Source organism: Equus przewalskii, chromosome 14 (assembly GCF_037783145.1).
Source record: "Equus przewalskii isolate Varuska chromosome 14, EquPr2, whole genome shotgun sequence".
NCBI classification, from domain to species: Eukaryota; Metazoa; Chordata; class Mammalia; order Perissodactyla; family Equidae; genus Equus; species Equus przewalskii.
Window position 1 is genome coordinate 12,233,061 of NC_091844.1, and position 22,927 is coordinate 12,255,987.

Here is a 22,927-nt window from a genome sequence, read left to right on the forward strand (position 1 = left end):
AAGATAATTCTGAAGAATAATTTCCTGAGGCCAGCAGTTTTCAAATGATTTGTTGGTCTTAGGACCCCTTTATACTACAAACAATTGAGGACCCCAAAGAGCTTTTATTATCTAAGTTATATCCATTGATATTTACTATATTAAAAATTAAAACAACTTAAATGCATTTTAAAGAAACAGTAACTTAATTATGTTAACTTTTTATGAAAAATAACTTCCAAAACATCCAGGGAGAAGAGTGGTATTTTACATTTTGCAAATCTCTTTAATGTTTTGCTTAATAGAAGACAGTTGGAGTCTCACAGCTGCTTCTATAATCTGTTGAATATTGAGTTGAAGTAAAATTACGTAAAGCTGACTTCACACACATACGGAGCTGGAAAAGGGAGGAGCTTTTAAATAGACTTTTCAGGTAATTGTGGCTATTTGATACTACACTGAGACTCCACAAGTGGTCGTTTCTTACAGGCAGTGTGGAATCTGAAACCTTATCAATAAGCTTTTTGTACTCTGCTACATTAAAATCCACTGGTCTGTCTCACACTTGGAATGAGTCTCTTGCCCATGAATGATTTTGTAACATCTTGCATTAGTCATTTGGGAAATGTTGGTTCACTGAATTATGCAGACTTTCCAAATGCATGTATAGCATCATACAAATCACATTTGTTAATATCACCACCAATCTCCTCAGAAAAGTCCACTCAGAAGATGTCAAGCTTGTGGTGGCAATACAGGTTTTCAAAAACTAATTTTTGTTTGAAAGCTTTCATTTTATCATTGGCAACACTCAGTTTCCCTTGAAGTGAAAGACTCATTCCACTCGTTTTCCAGAAAATGTCTGCCAAATAGCCAAGTCTAAATACCATAGTTTGCTAGTTCTTTCAAGTAAAGATGGTATGCCATGAAGAACACAGCTAATTCAGTTTGCAACTCAATCGCACAACTTTTTTTCCTCAAGACAGCATTACTCCATCATTCAGCAGAAATGATGAATACATGCTTCCCATTATCACAGGATCTTAGCAATCTCAAAGGTCAAGATTTAATACAATTTAATTTTATTAAGGATGTTAATTCTATCAAAGGCATTTCTAAGTGAAGTTGGCAATATTTTTACTGAGATCAAGGCAGTGACGACTACTAGTATTTGGTGCCACTGCCTTGATTCCTGCCAAGGTGCGAACGGCTGATCTCAGATGCCCCCGAGAGGCTCTCAGGACTTCCAGGATCTGCAGACCACATTTTGAGAACCACTGCTCTAGGTACTGTCCCAGCTGTCTTTCCAAAATCTAAGGTCATGATTTCTGTGATGTGAAAACTTAGAGGGCTATTCCTAAAGCTGCAGCCTTCACTTGAAGTCGAAACCCATTTGGAAGGGAGTGTCAGAAGACAACTTGAGTGGGGCTGAAGAACTGATTGCCTACCACAACCTTTTCCCATTATCACTCCCCTAAGGAGCCTTGCTAGACATCTTTGTCCTACTCGCTCCCACCATGAAAATTTAATACCATGGTCATACTGTGTGTTTATGTACTGTGGTCCTTTAGAGTGCCACAAATTACTGTCTCCAAGATTTCTTCCCTTTACCCAAGAACCCAGTTTCATCCCCACTGACAATGTATGGCCTGTGGCCAATAATAACTCTCCCTTTTAGGGTTCATGTCCTTCCACATTTATTTTCCAGCATTCCCCAGTTGCCTTCACAGCATAATGGCACACAAGATACATGAGGGTTTCTAAGGGAAAGCAGAGGTGTCTCTTACTTTAAACCAGCCTACATTAAAAAGTTTCCTTCAATGTTGATTGAATGTCTTAAATGCAAGGATTTACCCAAACAGTGGGAAGGCAGAACCTATTTCAGAAAAGACTCACTATGGAATTCTTTTAAACTGTGAATGTCCTTATAATATAAAACAGGACTTGGGACTCAGATGGATTATTTCTAAAAGCTTACAATTTCAGAAAGGTCTGAGATACACTCCTCCTACATATAGATGCTGTGATTATAAATAGTATATTCACTCTCCAAAATTTAACTCTGTGCCCTAAAGCAAGCAAAATCTGTGGCATAACTACAATGTGCTGATGTTCTGTAGCTCTTTACCAAGGGCCCTGTGTCAAAGGAGGGGAAGAGCGAGTGGTTCTGTGGCTCTGCCCTTCTACCCAAGTCTGAATGGAAGAGAGCCAAGTGCAACGAAGGTCAAGGATGCTCCCCCAGGTCCTCTCAGGGGCTGGAAAAGTCTTATGACATTTTCTGGGGAACCATGATGCTGTCCAAAGTTGAGGTGGCTCAGAGGCCTTCAGGCCGCTGATACTTCCAGAAGGCCACCTCCCCATCATCACTGCAGGAAGCCAGAAGCCCCGGCTCCTTGGGGTTCCAGGCCACACAGTTGACATCCTGGGAATGGGCCTGAGGCAAGTGGGCTGTCAGGGAGAAGGTGGGCTGCTGCGGATCTGAGCTGGGATCCTCCTCAAACACTCGGATGGCATCATCCCCACAAGCTGTAGCCAGGGCCCCTGTCAGCTGACACCTGGGAGGAACACGTGCATCAATGTGTATGCAGGTGGCTCCTCCCTCCCCAACCTGGCAAATTAGGTAGAAGACACTGGTTCTACAGTTGCTGGCCTGCTCTCTTCCCAAACTTCAGGCCTCAGCTAAAAGCCTCTTACTGAAGAGCTTCCCTAAATAATATACAGCCATAAGCATGAGCCCCCTGAGACTTCAAGTGCTGCCATCTAGGTTTTCCCCCAATATAATTAACCTAGAAAACTACATATGATTCTGAATTGCACTGTTCTCACTTAGCATAAACAGTTTCCCTTGTCACGAAGTATTCGTCACCATTTTTTTACACAGTGATATAGTAGGCCATTGAATTTTACCATCCTTAAGTCTGTTTTTTGTTATTCCCAAATGTTTGCTAATATAAAGTTTAGATGCACATCAACTTTTTTCATTATTTAGGATTATTTCCTATGCCTGACTCTCCTATATAAATAGTGTGGTTTTTCTAGACTGCATAAGGGTAGAGTCAGTGTTACCAAACCATAAAAAACCCAACCACGAAGCCACAGTTTGAATAATATTTCTGGATGGTATGGTGCTCTGTGAGCCCCAAAGGCAGGTGCTGCCCTCACAGCCTGGGATCTTCACGCAGGTGCAGGCCTGGGTTTAAGTCTGTTCCCCGCTCTTGTGAAGCCCAGACCTGCCAGCTCTAAGCCAGCATAGGAGTCGGGCCTGACTGAAGACATGAGGTGGCTGCTCTCCATTCCCATGTACTCCCAAAGGTGGCAGAGAGCAGCACAGGGTCTTGCCTTCTCTAAAATCTCTCCAAACTGGTGGGGGTGGGGGGGTGGGGGGGGAGATGGAGGTCTTACCAAGCGACGTCATAAATGGTCCTGGAGTGGAAGCCCGACAAGGTGCAGATACATTTCCAGCTGGGGTCAGAGCCGCTGCATGCCACCCCTGCACGACAGACTTCTCTTGAGCCTAACACGTGTCTGTGTCCTGGGCAGCTCAGGGGAGTAACTGCCCCACTGCAGAGGAGATCCTAACTTGTCCACCCTCGCCCCCACCTTCAATCATGAGTCTCATCTTCACGCCTCTGTCCCCATCCTTGCCCATCTGCCTTACACACTGGCCAGACTGGTATTTTTACAGCAGAATTCTGAGAAGGAAATGTCCCATTCCCTAAAAAACTTTTTGCTGCAGTCTATGTCTGACTAGCCTGCCTTTCAAGGCCACCCACCAGCAGCCCAACCCACCTTATTTGTCCCCAACCCCTTTAGACCCTATGCTCCATCTAAATGAATCACTGCTCCTGGTCTAAGTCTAGGCTTTCCCATCTTCACTGCCTTTGCTCACGCTGTTCTGTTTTCATTCAGAATTCTCTTCTCAGGTTCAATTCTTCTTGTGTTAAAATCCTACGCACCCTTTCACATTTGGATGAAATGGCCTCTCTTCCACACAGGTGTCCCTCATTCTTCCAGCACTCTCTCTGGAGCCCTCTTGTGACACATCTCCCTTTCTACCCCAATTTGCCGTGAATCATGTAGGTGTCTTGGCCCCTTAGTAGACTGTAAAGCTCATGAGAGATGAGTCTCCTTTAGCTCTCCAACTCGCCCCTCACCTTGCTCGTTGCCTGGTGGATACTGCCGCCAGATGCGCACAGTACGGTCATCACTGCAAGACGCCAGGCGCTGACCACTGGGATCAAAGGCCAAGCTCCACACAGTGGATTCGTGGCCCTCAAGGGTGGCACAGCACACCCAGTCATCCTCTTCCTCTCGGTAGAGCTTCACTGTGTCATCATAGCTGGCAGAGGCTAACAGCTGGGGGGGAGGGAAAACACAGCACCTGTCTGTATGGCCCAGGAAGTGCCTGTGATTCCAGTATCTCTCCTTGCTAGAACAGGACAGTCCCAGAGGTCTGCTTTTATAAAGGGATTAATGTCCTTTGGTCACAGACAGAGATCCCTTTAAAAGTCAGGCTGAGGCTGAAAAGTGGAGGAAGGCTAGGTACAACCCTCCACACCAGAATTCCTTTCCACCAAGACACTTTGCCTGATTCTTACCTCCTGGTTCGGATGCCAAACCACATGCTTGACATCCTGTGTATGGGAGTTGAGGACACTGACACATTCATACTCATCTTCTTCATCAACTGTGGGAGAAAAAAGAAAGGAGCCCATGAGCTGATCCTGTAAGGGACTGAGGGACACACAGGGCGATGTCCATCTGCTGGCTCCCAACTTTACCTGGAGGGACCCAGACTCACCTTCCCAGACCCACACACTCTTATCTCGGCTGCAGGTGGCAAGGAGGTTGCCAGATGGGGCCCAGGCCACTGATTTGACCTCATTTTCATGGCCCTCCAGAGTGGTTACACACTGTGAAAAGGTAAGACAGACAAGAATAACAGCAGCTAAGACCCCTGGGGTCCTTTTCATGGGTACAGCCAAACTGGCCTGGGTTGGTTAAGGTTCCTGAACCAGCCCGGGTAGGGGTGGGGATGGGGATGGGGATGACACAGGCAGTGATCCTGGTCCCATCCAAGCTAGTTACCTCAAAGTCATCCTGGTTCTTCTTCCAAATGCAAGTGGTAGCATCAAAGCTAGCAGAGGCCAGGTAATTCCCGCAGGGGGACCAGGCCACCTTGCGCACAGTGCGCTGGTGGCCTTCAGAAAGGACGGATTTGCAGATCCAGCTGTCACCTAAAAACAGAGGACAGGCCAGGCTCTGGAGCTGGATGCACAAGAAGGTGCTGAAGCACTACTAACGTCATTCGATAACGGGGGCTAGTACTGGAGCCAAGCTGGGGGACCACGCTCCAGCCTCATATTGAACATGCTTTTAGAAAGAGGTAACTGACTCCACTTCCTCTGGAAGCATCATTCTAAAATAAATCTGAGGAGTCACCCTCCTGATTTAAAACTGTCTATGGCTCCCAAATGCCCTCGGAATAAAATTCAAACTTGACCATCACGCAGCAAATTACTCTGCAGGCTACTTTCCTACCACCCTTCTCTCCTCATTTTCCTGTAGAAACTATCACAATTTCCTCAACAGTTCCAGCCTATCCATTGACGTTTTTGCTTCTAGCACTTGCCTACACTTTTGCCTGAAAAGTCTTTCTCAGAGCGGCCAACGTTCAACTGGAGGGAAGCCTCTCCCTCCTCTCCTTTGCCCGCCTGCCCCCCACACCATGCGCACGCGGAACCCTCGGCGGCAGGGGTCTCGCAGCGAGGCCAGGCCTGACCTTCTGTGCCCCAGATGCGGACTCTACGGTCGCCACCGCACGAGGCCAGCAGGGTTCCCGCGGGGTTCCAGGCCAGGAACCAGCAGCGAGAGTCCGGGTGCGCCGGGACACGGCCCAGCAGCACCAGCGAGTCCTTCATGGCGGCCTGGCGCAGGGTGTGGAGGAGCCAGGCAGAGTCAGCCGCGCCGACCGCGGGTGCCCCCACGCAGACCCCCGCGACGCCCCTCCGGCCTTCCGCTGCTGTCGGGTTCAGCCCCTTCCTCCCGGAGGCCCAGCTCGTGCGGGGAACTGAAGCGCCCGCTGATGTGGCCGCGCTGCCCTCTGGGAGTTGTAGTCGGCCTCCTAACCCACACCCAGCGGAAAGCATCTTGGGACCGCCTTGAACTACCAGTCCCGTGAGGCCCTGCGCTGTGACGCGACGGGGCGGGGAACCGGAGGATGCGGAGGTAGAGGTGGAGGAAGCCGGAAGTGGATCTGGGCCCGGTCGGTCCGGGCGTTGCGGGTTTGGGGCCTGGGATCACTCTGCCTGGGGCAGCTGAGGAGCCCGTGACGGGACGGAGCGGCGCCATCCCGGCCCTGAGGCCTGCTGACTGGTGAGGAACAGGAGTCAGTGTGGGGAGGGTCCTTTCTGGGCACAAGTCGCACCCCAGATCTAGTTCCCAGATGCCAGGTCCCCGATCCCCGCGGCCCAGCCTGTTCCTCCGCCCCTCGGCACCGGATGGCCGAGACCCCCGCTCTCTCCGCTACCAGTAGCCGATACCTCCGCCCCCCTCCCCTTTGAGTCTACCTAGATCCCAGCCGGCCCCCAGTCCTCTCCGAGTCCTCATCCCGCATCTCCGCAGCCCCATTTCAAGGACCCCGTCCCCGCCCCCCCCGAATCCCTGCAGCCCTCCAGTCCCTGTCGGCCCCAGGTCCCACCCCCAATCCTCCGGGGTCGGCCCTGACAGCACTGCGTTGTCCTCACCTGCCGCGAACCCAGCGCGTTGCTCTCCTCCCCGGGACAGGCAGGCTCTGTGCGCCCCGCGGAGGTCGGCGGCGACCAGCAGCGACCGCGGAGCAACGGCGGGCGGCCCCGGGTATGTACGCCCCCGGAGGCGCAGGGCTGCCCGGCGGGCGCCGGCGGAGGAGCCCGGGAGGCAGCGCTCTGCCCAAGCAGCCGGAGCGTAGCCTGGCCTCGGCGCTGCCAGGCGCCCTGTCCATCACGGCGCTGTGCACCGCCCTCGCCGAGCCTGCCTGGCTGCACATCCACGGTGGCACCTGTTCCCGCCAGGAGCTGGGGGTCTCCGACGTGCTGGGCTACGTGCACCCGGATCTGCTGAAAGGTGAGGGCGCTGCGCGCTGGCCCTCTTCCTTCTGTGCGACAGGGCCTCCTTGGCGGGGAGCAGGATGTAGTCCGGGCTGGAGCTGAGATAGCCGGGGGCAGGCACTTAGTTGAAGGAAACAGCCCCATTCCTGCCTGGTGTTCTTGCCCACCAGGTGGCTCTGTTTGGGGTCCGGCCTCTCATTAATTCTGATGTTATTCAGCCAAGCACCTACTCCTCACGCCATGCTAATCTGAACTGCTGCTATTTTAGGATTCTGCCGGAGGAAGGGCGCTGTATATCCAGAGAAGATGGGGTGCTAGGCATCACAATTAGCTGTCCCCTTCTAGGCAGCCTGTGGGATATAGGAAAGTTTCTTTGGGGCAGCCTGATTGATAGAGAAAAAGGAACTTTTAATATGGCTAGATTTTAAGAGATATTTTCTAGTTCTATAGTAGTCGGATTTTCATTAGAGAAAAAGGGAGTCTATGGCATTTTCTGTAACCAGCAGTCAGATCCTTTGCCACCCTCGGTAAAACAATCGGAATGTGGCTCCTGGAGCCATTAGAGGTTTGCTGGACTGAGGTGAGGTTGCTTTGTTCATCGTCGTGCTTCCCACCCAGGTAGACAGAGGAAAGGAGAAAAGGACTGCTCTCTTTACTGGACACAGGGGAGGCCAAGGCCTATAGGGGGGCCTGTCCCAGGGAGCCCCGAAGCTTATCATGCGCAGCCCTGTCTCCAGTGATAAGGGCTGTGTGGTGTGAGGGCAGGACTGCACTGCCTGGCTTTTACCCAAAAAATTGTCAGCAGACCCCAGACAGCCCTTAGTAACAGCACAGTTCATCACTGCCAAGGTCTTTTGAACCAGTCTTGAAGGTCTTCATATTTTCTCCCTGTGCTACTCCCCGGCTGTGATGCCTTCCAGATGTTTAAAGCCCCACATAGCAGAAGCCCTTTCTGTTGGGTATCTTCACATTGCCTCTTTAAGGATTCAGGCCCTGGGATTTGGTAAAAAGGTCAAGTTCTCCTCTGTGCCTTGGATCATGTACCATTTCTGCAGGTCTAGGCTGAAAAGCCTTATCCTGTAGCCTAATGTTGTCTTTCTCGGAGAGTTCTCGTACTGTTTTGCGTCTCTCTGGAGTTTCTGAGGCTTTAGGATGCTTTTGTAGAGAAACATTCTGGTTTGTCTCCAGGTTTCACTGTGATGATAGCCTTTTCTGGGTTGCCTCATTAAGACCAAATTATACACACGATGGAGGCCTTGGGACATGCCACTTTTTCACTGGCGTGTAGCTGATGGCAGAAAGGCTATCAAGCTTGAGTTGAGTCTGGGTGGTTTTTCCCTCAGCGCATCCCCCTGCCTTTGCTTTATTTGAAGCACAGCTGCTACTTTTCCACCACTTCATCTAGACTTTATAGTTGATGCGCTGGTGTTTCAGTGTTTCAAGAGCTTGGTGTCTCCTACAAACTGGGAGAGAGTCCACGATGCTTCTCCCTTTCAGATCATGCTGGGGAGGCTCATAAAATTCGTGTGATGGAGGGAGAGGCAAGCTGATCCCATGTCCTTATTTCAGAGGTCCAGCAAGCTGTGTCTCAGAGAAGTGAAGTGCTCTCTCCAGGGCCACACAGCTGGGGGTGACACAGCTGAGTCTAGGTCACATCTGTTGACTCCAGTATAAAATGATGCTGTCGTTTTACAATGATGTTATGTTTCTTAACCTTTATTTTACTTCAGCTGTTATAAGGAATGAGCTCACAATGATACCACTTTAGTGTGCATTCTCGTCAAAGGCGTGTAAAAAATAAAAATGAATTCTTGGTGCCGGTTCTCCTTTGTTCACATATATATTTATCCTTTCTGAGAAATTATTCAAGCCAGGTTTTGTCTTTTATAAAGCAGATTGCCTTAACCTTTACATCACGTTTGCACATGTGTTTACGGATCTTAATCCATGGATGGTTTCAACCTGCTTTCCTGTGGCCATCTCTTGGCCGTTGCAAGCTAGGAACACTTGCTGTCCATTAATAGGAGAGTTGACAGTGGTACCTCAAGAGCTGTCACAGAAGGGAAGAATCAGGAGGTCCCTGGTTGCTTCTCTGTACCTGTTGTTTTTTGGTACCCAGTGGGCCTTCAGACATATGCTATCCTGTGCGATTATGCCGATCCTCAGGACCTAACATGTCCTAGCGTGGAAGCCTGGCGTATTCCCCATCTCAGGAGGGAGCAGAGCTGTGGGGCACAGATCTGGTGCCTCTAGATGCATCCAGAGGGAGAACAGACACTGCCAGGTCTCTGCAGGTGATGGGGAGTGGGGCAGTGGGCAGGGCCAGCGGGCTTTGCAGTAGTGCCTTCCCGTTTCTCAGCCTTCTGCCTGAGTGCCGGGCATTGTGCTAAGCACACTCCCTGCCTGGCTTAATTTCTCCTAAGCAATATCTCTACTTGGCAGACACTGTCATCAGCCCCACTTTACAAAGGTCTCAGGTTCAGGGAGGTCAGTTAACTTGCTCAGGGGCACACAGCTGATCTGTGTGGCATTGACTCCACTCTTACTACCACACCTTAGTGCGCTCTGTGTTTCTTTTTCCTTCTGTCAGAGCTGTCCAAGGCTTATTTCCCCATTTTAGTTGAGGTTTTTCCACAAGCCTAGCCAAAGCTGTGCTTTTTCAAGTTGGTGATCCTAAGGCAAAGCCACTCATCTCCCTCTGCCATTTGCAGAGCCCCAGAGCCTGTAGCAAATGCAGGCCAGCTCAAAAGATCCTGTCCTGAATTCTTCCACTCCCCAGGGGGTGCCTGCTTCTTACATAGCTCTTTGGCCTGGCCCAAGTCCAGAGACATCCTCAGACATTTAGTGGCCCCAAGAGGGGGAGCCCCAATCCCTCTCTGCCTCTCAAGTATGGCCAGCAAAGGGCAGCACTGACAACAGCCTCAGGAAGCATCTTTGGAGAATGAGGAAGTTTGGGATTTGAAGTCAGGTGAAGCATGATTGACAGCAAGCCACTGGAAGATCAAGGGCCTTCCAGGGAGGGCTGGTATGCCTGAAGGGTGGTGACTGAGGCACGTGGCACTTCCGCATCCTGTGGGGCCTGTCCTCAGAGGCAGCTCAGCCAAGACCATTGGTATCTGTGGTGAAGACCCAGCCGGGCAGTAGAGGGCCCTGTCGGAGTCCTGTGGCAGAACCTATCTGGAAGCTAAAGAGTCACAGTGGGGACGATGAGCTCTGAGAAGGACTGGGGCTGTGGAAGTTCCTCTAATTCACAGAAACTCCATTGAGTGGGGGAAGGGAGGGGGGATGGGACAGAAGAAGGAAACTGGCCAGAAGCCACTTTAACCTTCCTGCCTGCAGCCTGTCTGGGTCAGGAGGCGGTGAGGCGATGGGCAGGTACACAGGAAGAGCCAGGGCCTTCAAAACAAATCCAGCCCAGTGACTCACCAGTGACCTTGGGCAAAGTCAGTTTCTTGGGATCCTATTACACAGCAGCTGCCTTCTTCCCTGGTGACTGAAGGGGACAGTCAAGCAATACTTACCAAAATAAACAGGCCACAGCACAATTGGAGGATAGGATGTGCTTGCCGTCTTACCAGAGTGTAGTGGACTGCACCACTGGTTTGAATTTCAAATTAGGACCCTGCCCCAGGTGCCATTTCTCTCCACAAATAAAATAATACATACATAACATTTGAGAATTTTGTTTCTCTTTAGCAGCTCTCTCAAGGGAGCAGATATTTGTTGCCCTGCCTGTCATGCTGATGTCCGGCAGGGCAGGAGAGGAGGAGACATTGAGATCCTGCCCCCAGGAGAGTCAGCGCTGGGTTCTGAGCGTGTGTGGGATAGCCCTGGCTGTCCTCTCTGTGTGCTCCGAGACCCTCTGATGAAAGAGCGCCTAGGATGTGGGGCAGGCTTCTGGGGTGTCTATTAGCATCACTCCGTGGAAGTTTACATTTGGTTTCCCCACCAAGCCTGAGGGTTTACTCACAGCTTTGGAGTCAAGAAAGGCAGTCACTTTGAAACAAAACCTGTTTGAATTTGGGGTCAAAAGCCCCTTCTCTGTATTGCGTCATCACTCTGGTGGGGCACATCCTTAGTCTGGCTCTAGTGGGCTCTTTCTCTGGCCCACACTGACTGATGTGTGGATGAGGGAGTCTCGGTGCAAGGAGGAAAGGCACACCATGGGTGACACTGCTGTGGCCCAGCTGAAACAGCCCCATGCAAAGGTAGTGGGGCAGTAACAGTACAAGTGGCTGCTCATTTGTGGCCCAGTTGAGTTGACTCTCCCCGTGTGCCCCTGTGTAGAAGGGTCAGGTGTTACTGCTTTCATTTGATAGATGAGAGGGCAGAGGCCAAGGGCAATTAAGTGACTTGCTCAAGGTAATGTAGTCTGTGGTAGGTCTAAGATTTGATGCCAAGTCTGGTGCCTTTCTGGTGTCCCCCCTGTTTCTAAGAGCCAGATTCTGATGCCTGCAGAAACTTAGACCACACCAAGCAGGTTTTGCCCAATAATTCCCAGTATGAGCCCTTTTCATCGCTTAATGACCTAAAACTTTTGCCTAAAAGATTTCATGCTTCCAGCTGTTCCCTTGGTGAGCTCAGCAGCTGCTGGCTCTGAGGGTGGCTCTGACAGCATTCGTATTAGCTTTTGACCCTTCATTCAAGTACACCTCTTCAGAATTTGATTGATTATCTCCATCAGGGAAAAATAAAATAGCTAACTCTGGTGCTTGGTAATTCCTAGCATCATGATGCAAGGGAGCCTGACCCAAGTTTGGGGTCTGGCTCTGTGCTGTGTGACCTGGAGGAAGTCACTTAACCTCCAGGAGCCTCCGATTTCTCATCTGAGCTGTGTGATGAAGCCCCCAGAGCGGAGTGAGGCTTGACTAAAATAACATTTGACCCATCTGCGTGCACAGGCTATTCTGGAGGGGTACAAAAGAAACTGCCAACAATGATTGTCTCTTAAGAAGGGTGGTTGGACATCTGGAAGGGGAAGGACGTCCTCTCTGAAGCTTTGTATCATATGCAAGTCTTTATTATTCAAATAAGTGTATTATGAAACATCAGACACATAGTGTATATGAAAGATGTACATTTTTTTTTTTAAGATTTTATTTTTTTCTTTTTCTCCCCAAAGCCCCCCGGTACATAGTTGTATATTCTTCGTTGTGGGTCCTTCTAGTTGTGGCATGTGGGACGCTGCCTCAGCGTGGTCTGATGAGCAGTGCCATGTCCGCGCCCAGGATTCGAACCAACGAAACACTGGGCCGCCTGCAGCGGAGCGCGCGAACTTAACCACTCGGCCACGGGGCCAGCCCCGAAAGATGTACATTTTTAAGGATGCTAATAGAATGGAAATCTTGTACTCACAGTGCAGCTGAAGAAAGTATCTTTGAAGCCCTCATGTAGTACTTTTTTCAGTTAAAACTGAGTTGATTTTTCAGAACCACAATTAAAGCACCGCCCCAGTGCCTGGCCACTGTGAGTAACGCAGGTGGAATCTGCACACAGCCTGCTGCAGAGTGCACTGTGATGTAAGCCCTCACGCTCTGCTGCTCCCAGGTTATTCTTGCAAGCACTAAAAGAACACTTTCGTCCTGCCCCGTCCCTGCTACATGCCCTGTGGACGTCAAGAAGAACTATCACAGAGAGCTTTTAGCAATATTCAAAATAAAGTCAGGAGACAGCCCCCGTCTTTGGGAGCCCCGTGGGTTTCTAGACTCTTTCAGGTGCCCAGTGCTGTCTTAGGCTGGGCAGGGCCGGGTTCAGTGAAGGCTGGTCTTGGTTGCTGGCAGAGCTAAAGCACAGGCAAGCCTCCTGGCTGTACGCTTTCACCCAGGCTGGATGATTGGGCCCAAAACGGTCAGTTGACAAGAGAGTGACAGAGAGCAGCTCTGAGGGCAGCATAGTGGTTGACTTGAAGCCAGACTGAAGCATATGAGTCTTGTGCGGGCTCAGCCAACATCTGCCTGGTGAATTCGGAGCCTGAGGCAGGGAATGCATGCTGTCACAAAGGCCCAGGGCCTCTTGATGTCTGGTTCTTTTGGTGTGCGAGGCCGGGCCCTCTGCCCAAGACCCCATGATGCCAATGTCTGTTGGTTTGAGTCTGCTTTGTGGGGTCCAGGTCCCCCCTCCCCAGGTTCTTGGACCCACCTTCCCCTGGGTCCAGGATCAGTGTTTCTTGGAGTGTAAGGCTTGAGCCACCTGCGTGGAAATTAACTGGGCTGCTTGTTAAAATCCAGATTCTTAGACTCTGCTCCAGACTGAGAGCTTAGAATCTCTGGGGCCTGGAAACATGCTTTCAACCAGCACCCCAGTGATTCTGGATGTGCACTAGAGAGAGATGCCTACCATCCCACAGCCTCTCAGCCTGAGATCAAGACTCAGGGAAGGAGCCTATAGTCTAACTCTTGCCAGCCCTTTCCAAATTTTCCTAAATCACTTGGTGACCAATGGCCTAAATGAAAGAAGAGCTTGCCACTGGCTGGAAGAGAGGAAGGAGAGGAAGTTAAGGCCCGTTGCCTACTTTTTATTAAAGCTTGAAGTGGTTTCTTTTTGGATCAGCCTTTATTCTGTCTGTGTGTTTCTGGGAACTATGGCAGTTTGCATAGATATTAGAGGGAACTGACAGTGTTGTTTAGATGAAATTTTAAAAAAACAAAAATGGTATTAAGTCCTAGAAGGAAATATAGGTTGCTCTAGGTATCGGGTGTACAGTTGTTGTCCTGGGACCTCCCTTCACCATGACCCTGGGGACTCTTTGAATGTTGAGTGCCCTGTTTGAGCATCTTCCTTTCCCTTGCTTGACTCCCTCATTTTGGTAGAACACACACCCCTTAATGGCTTTGCCCTCATTTTAGAAGGTATTTGGTACTGTCAATTTCTGAGCCTTTCAGGCTTTTCTGGTGTAAATCTAGTTGCTTCTTCGCTTTTCCTACTTCTCGCGTACACTTCAGCGTCTCTAGTCTGTTAAGTCAGTTCTAAGTAGTTCTAAGTCCCTTTACTTTCCAGTTTCCAGAATTTTGTTTTGCTTTTCTCCTCTTGGTATGGGTTTATGCCTTAAAATTTTTTTTTCTTTGGTTTTCGTAGAGTTTAGGTAGGGAGCAAAAATAAATGTGAAGGTCCAGTCTGCCACCTTTCCTAATTTAGTTAGTACTCTCTTGTAATTACACATTTCTCTAAACTGCTTCAGCTTCTTTTTGAACAAAAAGTGAATGAATGAGTGACTGGATAGAGAATTGGCGTTAATCAGCCTCTGCCCTTAGCCTCTTTGGCTGCCTCAGCTCAGAAGTCAATGGACTTTTTCTGCTAGCCCAAAGCATGCTTTAGCAAAATGGGTTAACATGTTGGCTTGATCGTCAGGGTCTTTAAAAATGGTTAGAAGAGTGTGGCAAGTACAATGAAGTGGAATCGTGCACTTAGAGTTGTCTTGTTTGGAAGGGGAGAAGGACTTGAGGCACGTGGGAGCAGCCACCCAGGGTTCCTGTCTGCTAATACGGAGGCTGTTCCACCTCCTCCTGCAGCTGGGAGCAGGCGCTAAGACTGCGCCCTCCGGGCCTCCCTGGCTCCCTAGGACTGTGGCAGAGGGAGACAAACTTCTCCCAGGTGAGGACTTCCTACACTAGGCTGTTGCTTGAGGCCCTGAAGATTTGGTTCTCCCTATACAGATTTCTGCATGAATCCTCAGACAGTACTGCTCCTGCGGGTCATTGCTGCCTTCTGCTTCCTGGGCATCCTGTGTAGTCTCTCCGCGTTCCTTCTGGATGTCTTTGGGCCCAAGCACCCAGCCCTGAAGATCACCCGTCGCTATGCCTTCGCTCACATCCTCACAGGTAAACCCGGGCCTGCTCTCAATGGGGGAGGAACTACCCCAGGGTGGGGGCATCCTGCCTGGAGTTGCAGTTGGGGATGAAGGCGTTTCTATGAGCAGACACAGTTCCAGATGCTCGTTTCAGCTCTAGCCTTTCACAGAGCATTGGGGCGTGATAGCAGCTTGCTTCCGTCATTTGCATGTACGCCTGCCAGGACCACAAACCCACTTGGCCCAGCTGTAGGGAGGGAATATTGTTAGAAGTGCACAAGAAATCTCATGGCTCTCTAAGAACTGGATTTGAAGCTCAGCCGGGCTCGTGGGTCCTGGAACGAGCAAGGAAGGAACCAGAGTATCTCACTGTATCTCCCCTGGAAAGCCTGCTCTCAGTGGATTCTCTCTCCTCCCCCTTCCTCTTTCCCTGCAGACCAGCTGTCTTTGCTTGTACATGGCTTCTCTCCTCGCTCAGGACTGGGCGGGTGTGTTGATTTGACTACGGTGGTGCCAACTGCCCTCCCAAACTGCATGACCTTGTCTCTTCCTTTCAAGCACCCGTGACTTCTAGCAGCCCAATTCCAGATTCTTAAGACAGACAGAATCTGCCTGGCCCAGACAGGGTCAGGTATCCGTCCCTAGCCCCAGCCTGAGAATCCTATGGCCAAGAGAGCTCCCCCTTGCAGGGCCTGGGGCCAGGCAGGTTCTCTGAGAATGGGGTTTGAGTAGCGAGGCTGCAATTGGTTCCTTAAGCATCCCGGCTGCAGGGTGCCTGCTAACCCCCTTTTTGTGTTGTTCTTCTGTCCCCCAGTCCTGCAGTGTGCCACTGTCATCGGTTTTTCTTACTGGGCTTCCGAACTCATCCTGGCCCAGCAACAGCAACATAAGAAGTACCATGGTTCCCAGGTTTATGTCACCTTTGCTGTTAGCTTCTACCTGGTGGCAGGAGCTGGTGGAGCCTCAATCCTGGCTACAGCAGCCAACCTCCTGCGCCACTACCCCACGGAGGAAGAGGAGCAGGCGCTGGAGCTGCTGTCCGAGATGGAGGAGAATGAGCCCTACCCAGCAGAGTATGAAGTCATCAACCAATTCCAGCCGCCTCCGGCCTACACACCCTAATGCCAGCCTGGGCTTTCTTCCTCTGCAACCCCTCCCCCACTCTGCAGCGCCTCTCACACCCTGAGGAGCTCCTTTCCCCAGCAGGCCTCACTGGTAGGATCCTGACCATCTTTACCAAACCTTCCCCAGGAGAGACTCTGCCTTTAGGGTTGTTCATGATCCCTGCTCTCGAAACCTGGGATTCACCGATTTTATATAATGCACTGTTTCCCCTCTTGCCACCTTCCCCTCCCTTCACAGTCACTACATTACCAACCAGGGATGGTCTTACGAGTTTTCTCCCTTCATTGAGACCAGGACTTTCCTTGGGGAGCTGCTGACAGTGGACAGTCCCAGATAGAAGAAGTGTCAACAGGGCCCAAGGGAACAGGGACTGTGCCCTGCAGGCATGCTTCATAATAGTCACGGTGTGTTCCACAGCTGTGGCTCTGGACTGACCCCGGCCCCCCCCATTCCTTCTTGGAGTGCCGAGTACCAGGCCGCGCACTCTGTGGAATTCTCTGCACTTTAGTCTTTGGACTTCCCATTGAGTGTGTTCTGGTTTTACGGGGAGAAGGAATTGCTGCTGGGAGGCAGAGCTGGTGCTCTTCCCGTCCTGCCCTTGCTTGGGTGTCTGGAGCCCAGGCAAGGAGAGCAGCACCTGGTGCCCATAAAGGATCAGAGTGAAGGGGGCTGAATCTCCCCAGCCCCTTCACCTTTTAAAATGTGAGTGGTTTTAAAAGGAAAAAAAAAAACAACCAAGCAACAGCAACAATACTCTCTTTTTAAACTAGCGACAAGACTGTTGTCATTTTTCAGATATTTATCCTGTTCCCTTTGGCTCTGCAGTGTTTTGGGCCGCAGCTCCTTCCAGCCCATGGTAGTTCTTCTCTGAATCTCTCCCTGCAGAATGCAGCCCTATCCCCTTGCTCCCTCCCTCCCAGTGACCACGGCTCCCTGGGGCCTTCCTGTGGAACCCAGAGCCCTGTCAGCCCAAGGGGCTGAGGACTGTTGCCTGGCTGGCTGGCCAGCGTGGTGCTCCTCAGGACTGTGGCACTGAGATGTAACCTGGCCTCCGTGCAGGAACAGGGGCCACAGCAGGGCGGGAAACCCACCACTCTCCACATAGGAACCCCAACCAGTGGGGCCCCATTGCGTGAGGTGTCAGAACCACCCTGCCAGACTAGTGGACCTGCCTGTGTCCCTCAGGCTCAGTGTGTCCCCTAGACCATGACTTGGGGCAACAGCTTGCTGCATGCCCCTTTCCCCTTCTTGAATGTACTCTGGTCTCGCAGTGTGCTACTGGCTCTTTCTTGCCTAGCCATCACTCTGGCTATCCTGTTTGCCACATGTGTGGCTCTGGATCTGGCTGAATTTTCTGCCCTGACATCTGGGGCATAAAGAGGGAAAACTTGAGACGTTCAGTGTGGATCCAGATGGCCAAGTTTCTTTGGAATCAGTGTCCAGTGCTGGGTTGAAAAGCAGATGGATCCCAGTCTCCTCCCCCAGGTGATAGAGCAAGACTGGAGAATGGACATCACTGTTGAACTGTGGCTAGAAAGCGACTGTCATTTCCCTTGTCCTTCTTTGGCAGACTGCCTGGGGATGTCTGGACAGATAGGTGTGTGGGTAGTGAAGAGCATATCCACACATGAGTGAGCGGCTGCCTGGAGTTCATTGTTATGCCAAAGTGTGTCCCATGCTGACTCTCACACTCTTCCAGACTCTCTTCTTAGGCAAGAAAGACTGCCATATGATACCTGAGCACAAAGCCAAGGAGCTAAATTAAGTCTTGTCTTTCTGTAAAGCCTGAGTTTGTCTATGTGAGATTTCCAGGGTGTGGTCAGCTCTCTCTGACCATGGGTGTCTGAGCGGGCAGACCAGGAGACCGGGCACTGAACAAGCATGCCATGTGACCGGTCATCTCATGAGGACCCGGACGTGACCCTGTGGGCCGTTCCACATGATTTGGAGCCCGGTTTTTATTAGCTTCCCATGCCTCTGGCCTTTCTTTCTCTTTTCCCCTGCCATCCTGACACTGATAGTTTGTCATATAAATTCCCCTGGTTGTGTTTTTTTTTCTAGAAAAAAAATTAAAAAGCAAAACAAAACAAAAAACCAGAAACCGCAAATAAGAATGTAAATGCCAATGGCTCCCTGTCGTTTTTTTGTTGCAGTTTCCCTGATTTGGTTTGTTCCCTTCCTCTTAGAGAAGCAGGAGAAAATGATGAAGTATGTAATTTTAAAAAAAGTTAGAAGGGACTTGCATGTGCCTACTCCATGCAAGGCATTCCCACCTGTACGATCCTCCTAATCCTGACCACTTCCACACCAAGGGCCACAGCTAGGAGCCATGGACGCCTCCTGCCCAGGCCTTTGACCTCACCCTGAGCTTCTCTCTCTACATCTGCTGGTTAGCTGCAGAAAAGAGAGCTGCTTCGGAGCACTAGCCATTGCGTGGGAAAAAGCAGACTTCTTTAGGGCTAGGGCTAGCAGAAGAAACCGCACTTTCTTTTGAAACCACAGGGAATGATTACTTACGGGGAGAGGCCTGTGAGTGGAAGCAGTTCTGGGAGTATAACTTGTAGAAGAACTTTTCAGTGTCAGTGCCTCGAACGGTTACACACATTCCCTTCGTTCATTCATTCATACATTGAGTCGTCTCACCGGGCCCCAAATGTATTGTGGTAAGAGCTTGGAGCTCCCTTTGAGGAGCAGCCCATTTCAGTGTTCTTTTTTTATTCCTGGGAAGAGCATATGTCTTGGGTGCTAGGAATGTGTTCTCTCTCATTTCACTTCATTTCAGACATTTATGAAAGGTGCCTTGTGTTGGGTACAAAGCACTGTTCGGCACCATGAGAGGAATGTCCTTCAGGGTTCCTGTCTCCAAGGATTTTATATTCTTAGTTCAGGAGAGGGACTTGTCCATGAAAAGGCACAGTGAAGTGAGTGGTCTGATGGACAGCTGGGAAAAGTGCTGTGCCAAGAGGGGTGGCTGGTTCTGACTGGAGTGATTCTGAAAGGCTTCATGGAGGAAGCAGCTTGAGCTGGTTTATGTGAGAGTATTTGGAGGTGGGGTGGAGGGACTTCCTGCTGAGGGAATAGCAAGAGCAGAAGCACAACTGGTGGCCAGGACGTGGTGAGAAAAGAGGTTAGAAAGGTGACAGGGGCCCATTTAAGGCACTAAAAGCAGTGGGGAGCCCCGGGAGGATTTTGAGAAAAGAGGGACCCAGGTTTATTTTAATGACTCATGACAGTATAAAGGAGGGTCAGCCTGGAGGTAAGTGGAAGAGTCTGAGGGCGTGGGAAGTGGGGGACAGATGGGAAATGGTGTGGAGGACCTGGGACCTGGCAGAAGAGGAAGGAGAGAGCAGTCATAGTTGGTCCTCTGGACCTGGTGTGTCTCAGCCAGGTGTTGGAGTAGGGAAGCTGGGAGCCCCGGTGCCTGCCACGTGATGGATGAGGAGCCAGTGGTACAGGCCTAGAGGAGCTCCTGCATGAGATGTGGGATGTGAAGGGCAGAAGGAGAGAGCCTTGGGAACAGAGGAAGAGGTGGTTGTGTCTTGGGAGAGAGAAGTTATCTTAAGATGAGAATCCTTTCAGCTGACATCTCACCCTTAAATGTCCACACACACAGCCACTAAATTAATGGGTCACAAGGTTTTGTGAGACCACACAAAGGAATTAATAAACTTTGTGGCCCTTGTTTTCAAATAGCCAGGAACCTTTCCTCCTCCCCTGTGTTTTCTGTGGGAATGGCATTTTAACAGGGGTTGAGAGGTGCATTTAGGGGAGAACATGTCTCCTCTTTGAGTGGGTCCACCTGAAGTGAAGACACTCTATTAGGGACACAGTTTGAGAATTAAAATACCAGTTCCTCACAGTAAGCTTTGGAGAAAATGCTTGGCTTTGTTGCTGGGGCCAGAGGGAGGGGCGGTTTCCTCAGGAAGGATTTCTGTTGGCCTGGTCAGCCCACTCAGCTGAGTGGGAAAACAACACAGTGGAGGATGAGGGCCTCCGTAAGGTGTTCAAGGAGAGATCTCTCTCTCAGCCCAACCATGAGTCTGAAGAGTTCAGTCATGAAAGAACTTTCAAAGAGGTGTCTGTGGTTCCATCTTGTTTAAGGGCTTGTACGGCACTATGAGAACAGGGCCTGAAGGTGTGCCTGTTTGGAAGCTTCCTGTTTTCTGTCTCTCTAGCAAAATAGCAGTAGCATCCAGTAAAAGACCTTTTCTTCGTGGTGACGTCTGGCTAGACCCTGTAGCCCAGTTCCCCAGTTTGGCTTTACCTTCCTCTTGGGGTTCTCACCTAGCTTTCTAGTGCCACCACTATTGGTGGGGGGTTTCCTTCTGGAATAACCTTGGGGTGGTGGGTGGGTTTTGTTTTAATAAGAGGGAGGGTGTCCCTTATTCATCCTTTCCCACCTGTTTGCCTCTTTGTGCTCTGGCAGAGTGGTGAGGGAAATTTGCGTGTGTGTGCACTCAGATACACATACATACTATTTCTATTATGTTGACAGGTTTTATGTCTTTCTTGTTTTTTACATTAGAAGTTCATTTGGGCCAGGGAGTCATGCTTTCTTATGCAGTGTTCACTCACCAAATACACTGAACACAATGTGCTTTGTGAAGGATGCAAAGATATTAATGCATACAGTCCTTGCCGTCAAGGGCCTAACGATCCAACTGTCAGGAAAGAGGAAACCTGACAAGGGGCACTTGATGCCCCTCAAGACTGTAATGGTCCAGGAAGGCTTCATGAAGGAGGAGAGACTTTATATGGGTCTTGAAAAATGGGTAGGCTTTCATGAGAGAATGGTGTAATCAATGGTGTGAAAGCACGAAAGAAAGGGATGGGCTTTGGGGAACACTGAGTCAGTATTTTGAGCAGTGGTGATACCCACTAGAGGGGAGTGCTTGGGTGGATGGGCCCAGCCTGTGAGGGCCTGGAATGCCAGGGTTATTGTCAGAACACTTAGAGCTGCAAGATACAGAACTCAACATAGAACTGTCTTAATTAAAGGGAATTTATTGGTTCATGTAACTGAAAAGGCAACTTGGCTGGATCCAGGGACTCAAATGATGATGTGAAGACAGGATTTCTCTCCATCTGTCTGTTCCACTCATGGGCTCAGGCAGTCTCCCTCAAGGTAGTGAAGATGGCCACCAGCAGCCCCAGGCTCACACTAACCTATTGTTTAAGGCCTGAGATGAGTCACTTTGGCTCAACTTAGATCATGTCCCTTTCCCTGAACTGTGGCCAAGAACTTGCAGCTTCATACCATGGCCCAGGATGAGGTTGGTTACATGTGTGGTCTTGGATTCAGAGATGGTGCCACTAATGGTGACTGGGATGTGGGAGCACAAGGGCAAGGCCTACACCAATCAGAGATCTTTGCTGGCATGAGCCTATGAAATGGAGATGAGACTCCCATAGTCTCTCCCTCAGCCCTCCTTACTGTGATAATAGGGCAATCGGCCACTGACCAGCTCTGCTTTCTCACAGAAGTTGTGTGTGTCCTATCTTTGAACAGGGCTGAGCCTTGAAATCAGTTTTGCCCACTTTCAAATAGGCAAACTGGGCCTTCATTACACTGGCCCTATCCTTGGAAATTGTTTCTTTTGCTTGCCCCTTTCTTCCAGCTCCATTCCAATGCCCGCCCAGCTTCTGACTTCCCCGATTTTGTTTTTCTTTCCCACTCTGAGCTCAGTGCTTTGCTTGGGTAGTGCTTGGCACTCCTGAAGACACAGCTTGCACACATCCTGGCTGTTTTGGGGAACCGCCTACCTAACTCCAGTCCCATCCCCACGTCTCCATTCTGAAGTCAGCCCAATGGGATGAGGAGGGAGCGGGCAGCAGCAGACGAGCAGAAGGCAGTGGGGCTGATGCCATGTGCCACCATTTGGGTACATTTTTGCATTAATTCCTCCATACTGAAATTTCTTCTGATCTTGGAATGATGTCTTACACACGTTCAATATCTAACATATGTCTTTATGGTGGGTTTTCTTCCCCAACCTACATACTTCAGAAAGATGTTGAGAAATTGGAGAGCGTCCAGATGAGCATTCTAAGTGGAAGAAAAATAAACAGCTCTAGAGAAAAGGACGGAATAGCAATCTGAAATGTGTGAGAGGATAATTAGTTACCAACTAGATGCGTTGGCAGACATCTCTCTCTGGGACTCAGTTTCCTCATTTGTAACTGAGAAGCTGAACTAGATAACTTGAAAGTTCTGCCATCTGACTTCCTGAGTGGGGAATGCCACCCTTCACTCTGGGGGATCAAGAAGGAATGACTTTGAATTTATTTTAAGCATTTAAAAGACAACTTTGTTTAGAAAAAATTTTGTACTAGCTGAAAAGTCGCACGAATAGGACAACGAGTTCCCATACACCTTTCAGCTAGGTTTCCCAATTGCTAACATTTTTGCTACATTTCTTTTTATTAAGGTACAATTCACATACCATAAAATGTACCCTTGTAAAGTATAATTCACTGGTTTTTAGTATATTCACAAGGTTGTTCAACCATCACCAATAACTCCAGAACATTTTTATCACCCCCAAAAGAAACACGTACCAATCAGTAGTCACTCTCCATTCCTGCTTCCCCCAGACCCCTTGGCAATCACTAATATATTTTCTGTCTCAATGGATTTGCCTATTCTGGACATTTCATATAAGTGGGATATGTGGCCTTTTGTATCTGTCTTCTGCCACTTGGCATAATGTTTCCAAGGCTCATCCATGTTGCATCATATATCAGTACTTCATTATTTTTTATGGCTGAATAATATTCCATTGTAGGTATATACCACATTTTGTTTACCCATTCATCAGGTGATGGACATTTGGGTTGTTTCCATGTTTTGGCTATTATGAGTAATGCTGCTATGAACATTTGTGTACAACTTTTTGTGTGAACATAAGTTTTCAGTCCTCTTGGCTATATACCTAGGAATGGAATTGCT

At 49.8% G+C, this 22,927-nt stretch overlaps 2 protein-coding genes across 3 annotated transcripts; one reads left to right on the plus strand and one right to left on the minus strand.

The window, feature by feature from the left end:
* Positions 1–244: 244 nt before the first annotated feature.
* On the minus strand, positions 245–6,142 carry CIAO1 (cytosolic iron-sulfur assembly component 1). The gene is made up of 7 exons (XM_008539589.2): positions 5,762–6,142; positions 5,068–5,216; positions 4,781–4,892; positions 4,578–4,666; positions 4,134–4,335; positions 3,382–3,469; positions 245–2,534 (listed from the first exon to the last, which is right to left on the minus strand). Exons 1-7 carry the CDS (start codon positions 6,126–6,128, stop codon positions 2,294–2,296), a joined length of 1,248 nt encoding a protein of 415 aa, XP_008537811.2. The 5' UTR covers positions 6,129–6,142; the 3' UTR covers positions 245–2,293.
* TMEM127 (transmembrane protein 127) lies at positions 6,045–18,098 on the plus strand. Of its 2 annotated transcripts, XM_008539588.2 has the most exons (4): positions 6,045–6,354; positions 6,766–7,083; positions 14,720–14,884; positions 15,668–18,098. In XM_008539588.2, the coding sequence occupies exons 2-4, from the start codon at positions 6,840–6,842 to the stop codon at positions 15,973–15,975; spliced, it is 717 nt and encodes a 238-aa protein (XP_008537810.1). In that variant the 5' UTR covers positions 6,045–6,354; positions 6,766–6,839; the 3' UTR covers positions 15,976–18,098. The 2 variants fall into 2 exon arrangements, with proteins under 2 accessions (XP_008537810.1, XP_070428230.1); XM_070572129.1 differs by lacking the exon at positions 6,766–7,083 and having other exon boundaries at positions 6,120–6,354.
* Positions 18,099–22,927: the final 4,829 nt, after the last annotated feature.

Coding starts and splice junctions, on each gene's coding strand:
- CIAO1 (XM_008539589.2), bottom strand. CDS start 6,128: ATGCTTTCCGCTGGGTGTGGGTTAGGAGGCCGACTACAACTCCCAGAG. Junction 5,217..5,761: donor CCGCATCTGGGGCACAGAAG/GTCAGGCCTGGC, acceptor CTCTGTTTTTAG/GTGACAGCTGGATCTGCAAA. Junction 3,470..4,133: donor TCCACCAGGCAACGAGCAAG/GTGAGGGGCGAG, acceptor TCTGTCGTGCAG/GGGTGGCATGCAGCGGCTCT.
- TMEM127 (XM_008539588.2), top strand. CDS start 6,840: ATGTACGCCCCCGGAGGCGCAGGGCTGCCCGGCGGGCGCCGGCGGAGG. Junction 7,084..14,719: donor GCACCCGGATCTGCTGAAAG/GTGAGGGCGCTG, acceptor CTCCCTATACAG/ATTTCTGCATGAATCCTCAG. Junction 14,885..15,667: donor CTTCGCTCACATCCTCACAG/GTAAACCCGGGC, acceptor TCTGTCCCCCAG/TCCTGCAGTGTGCCACTGTC.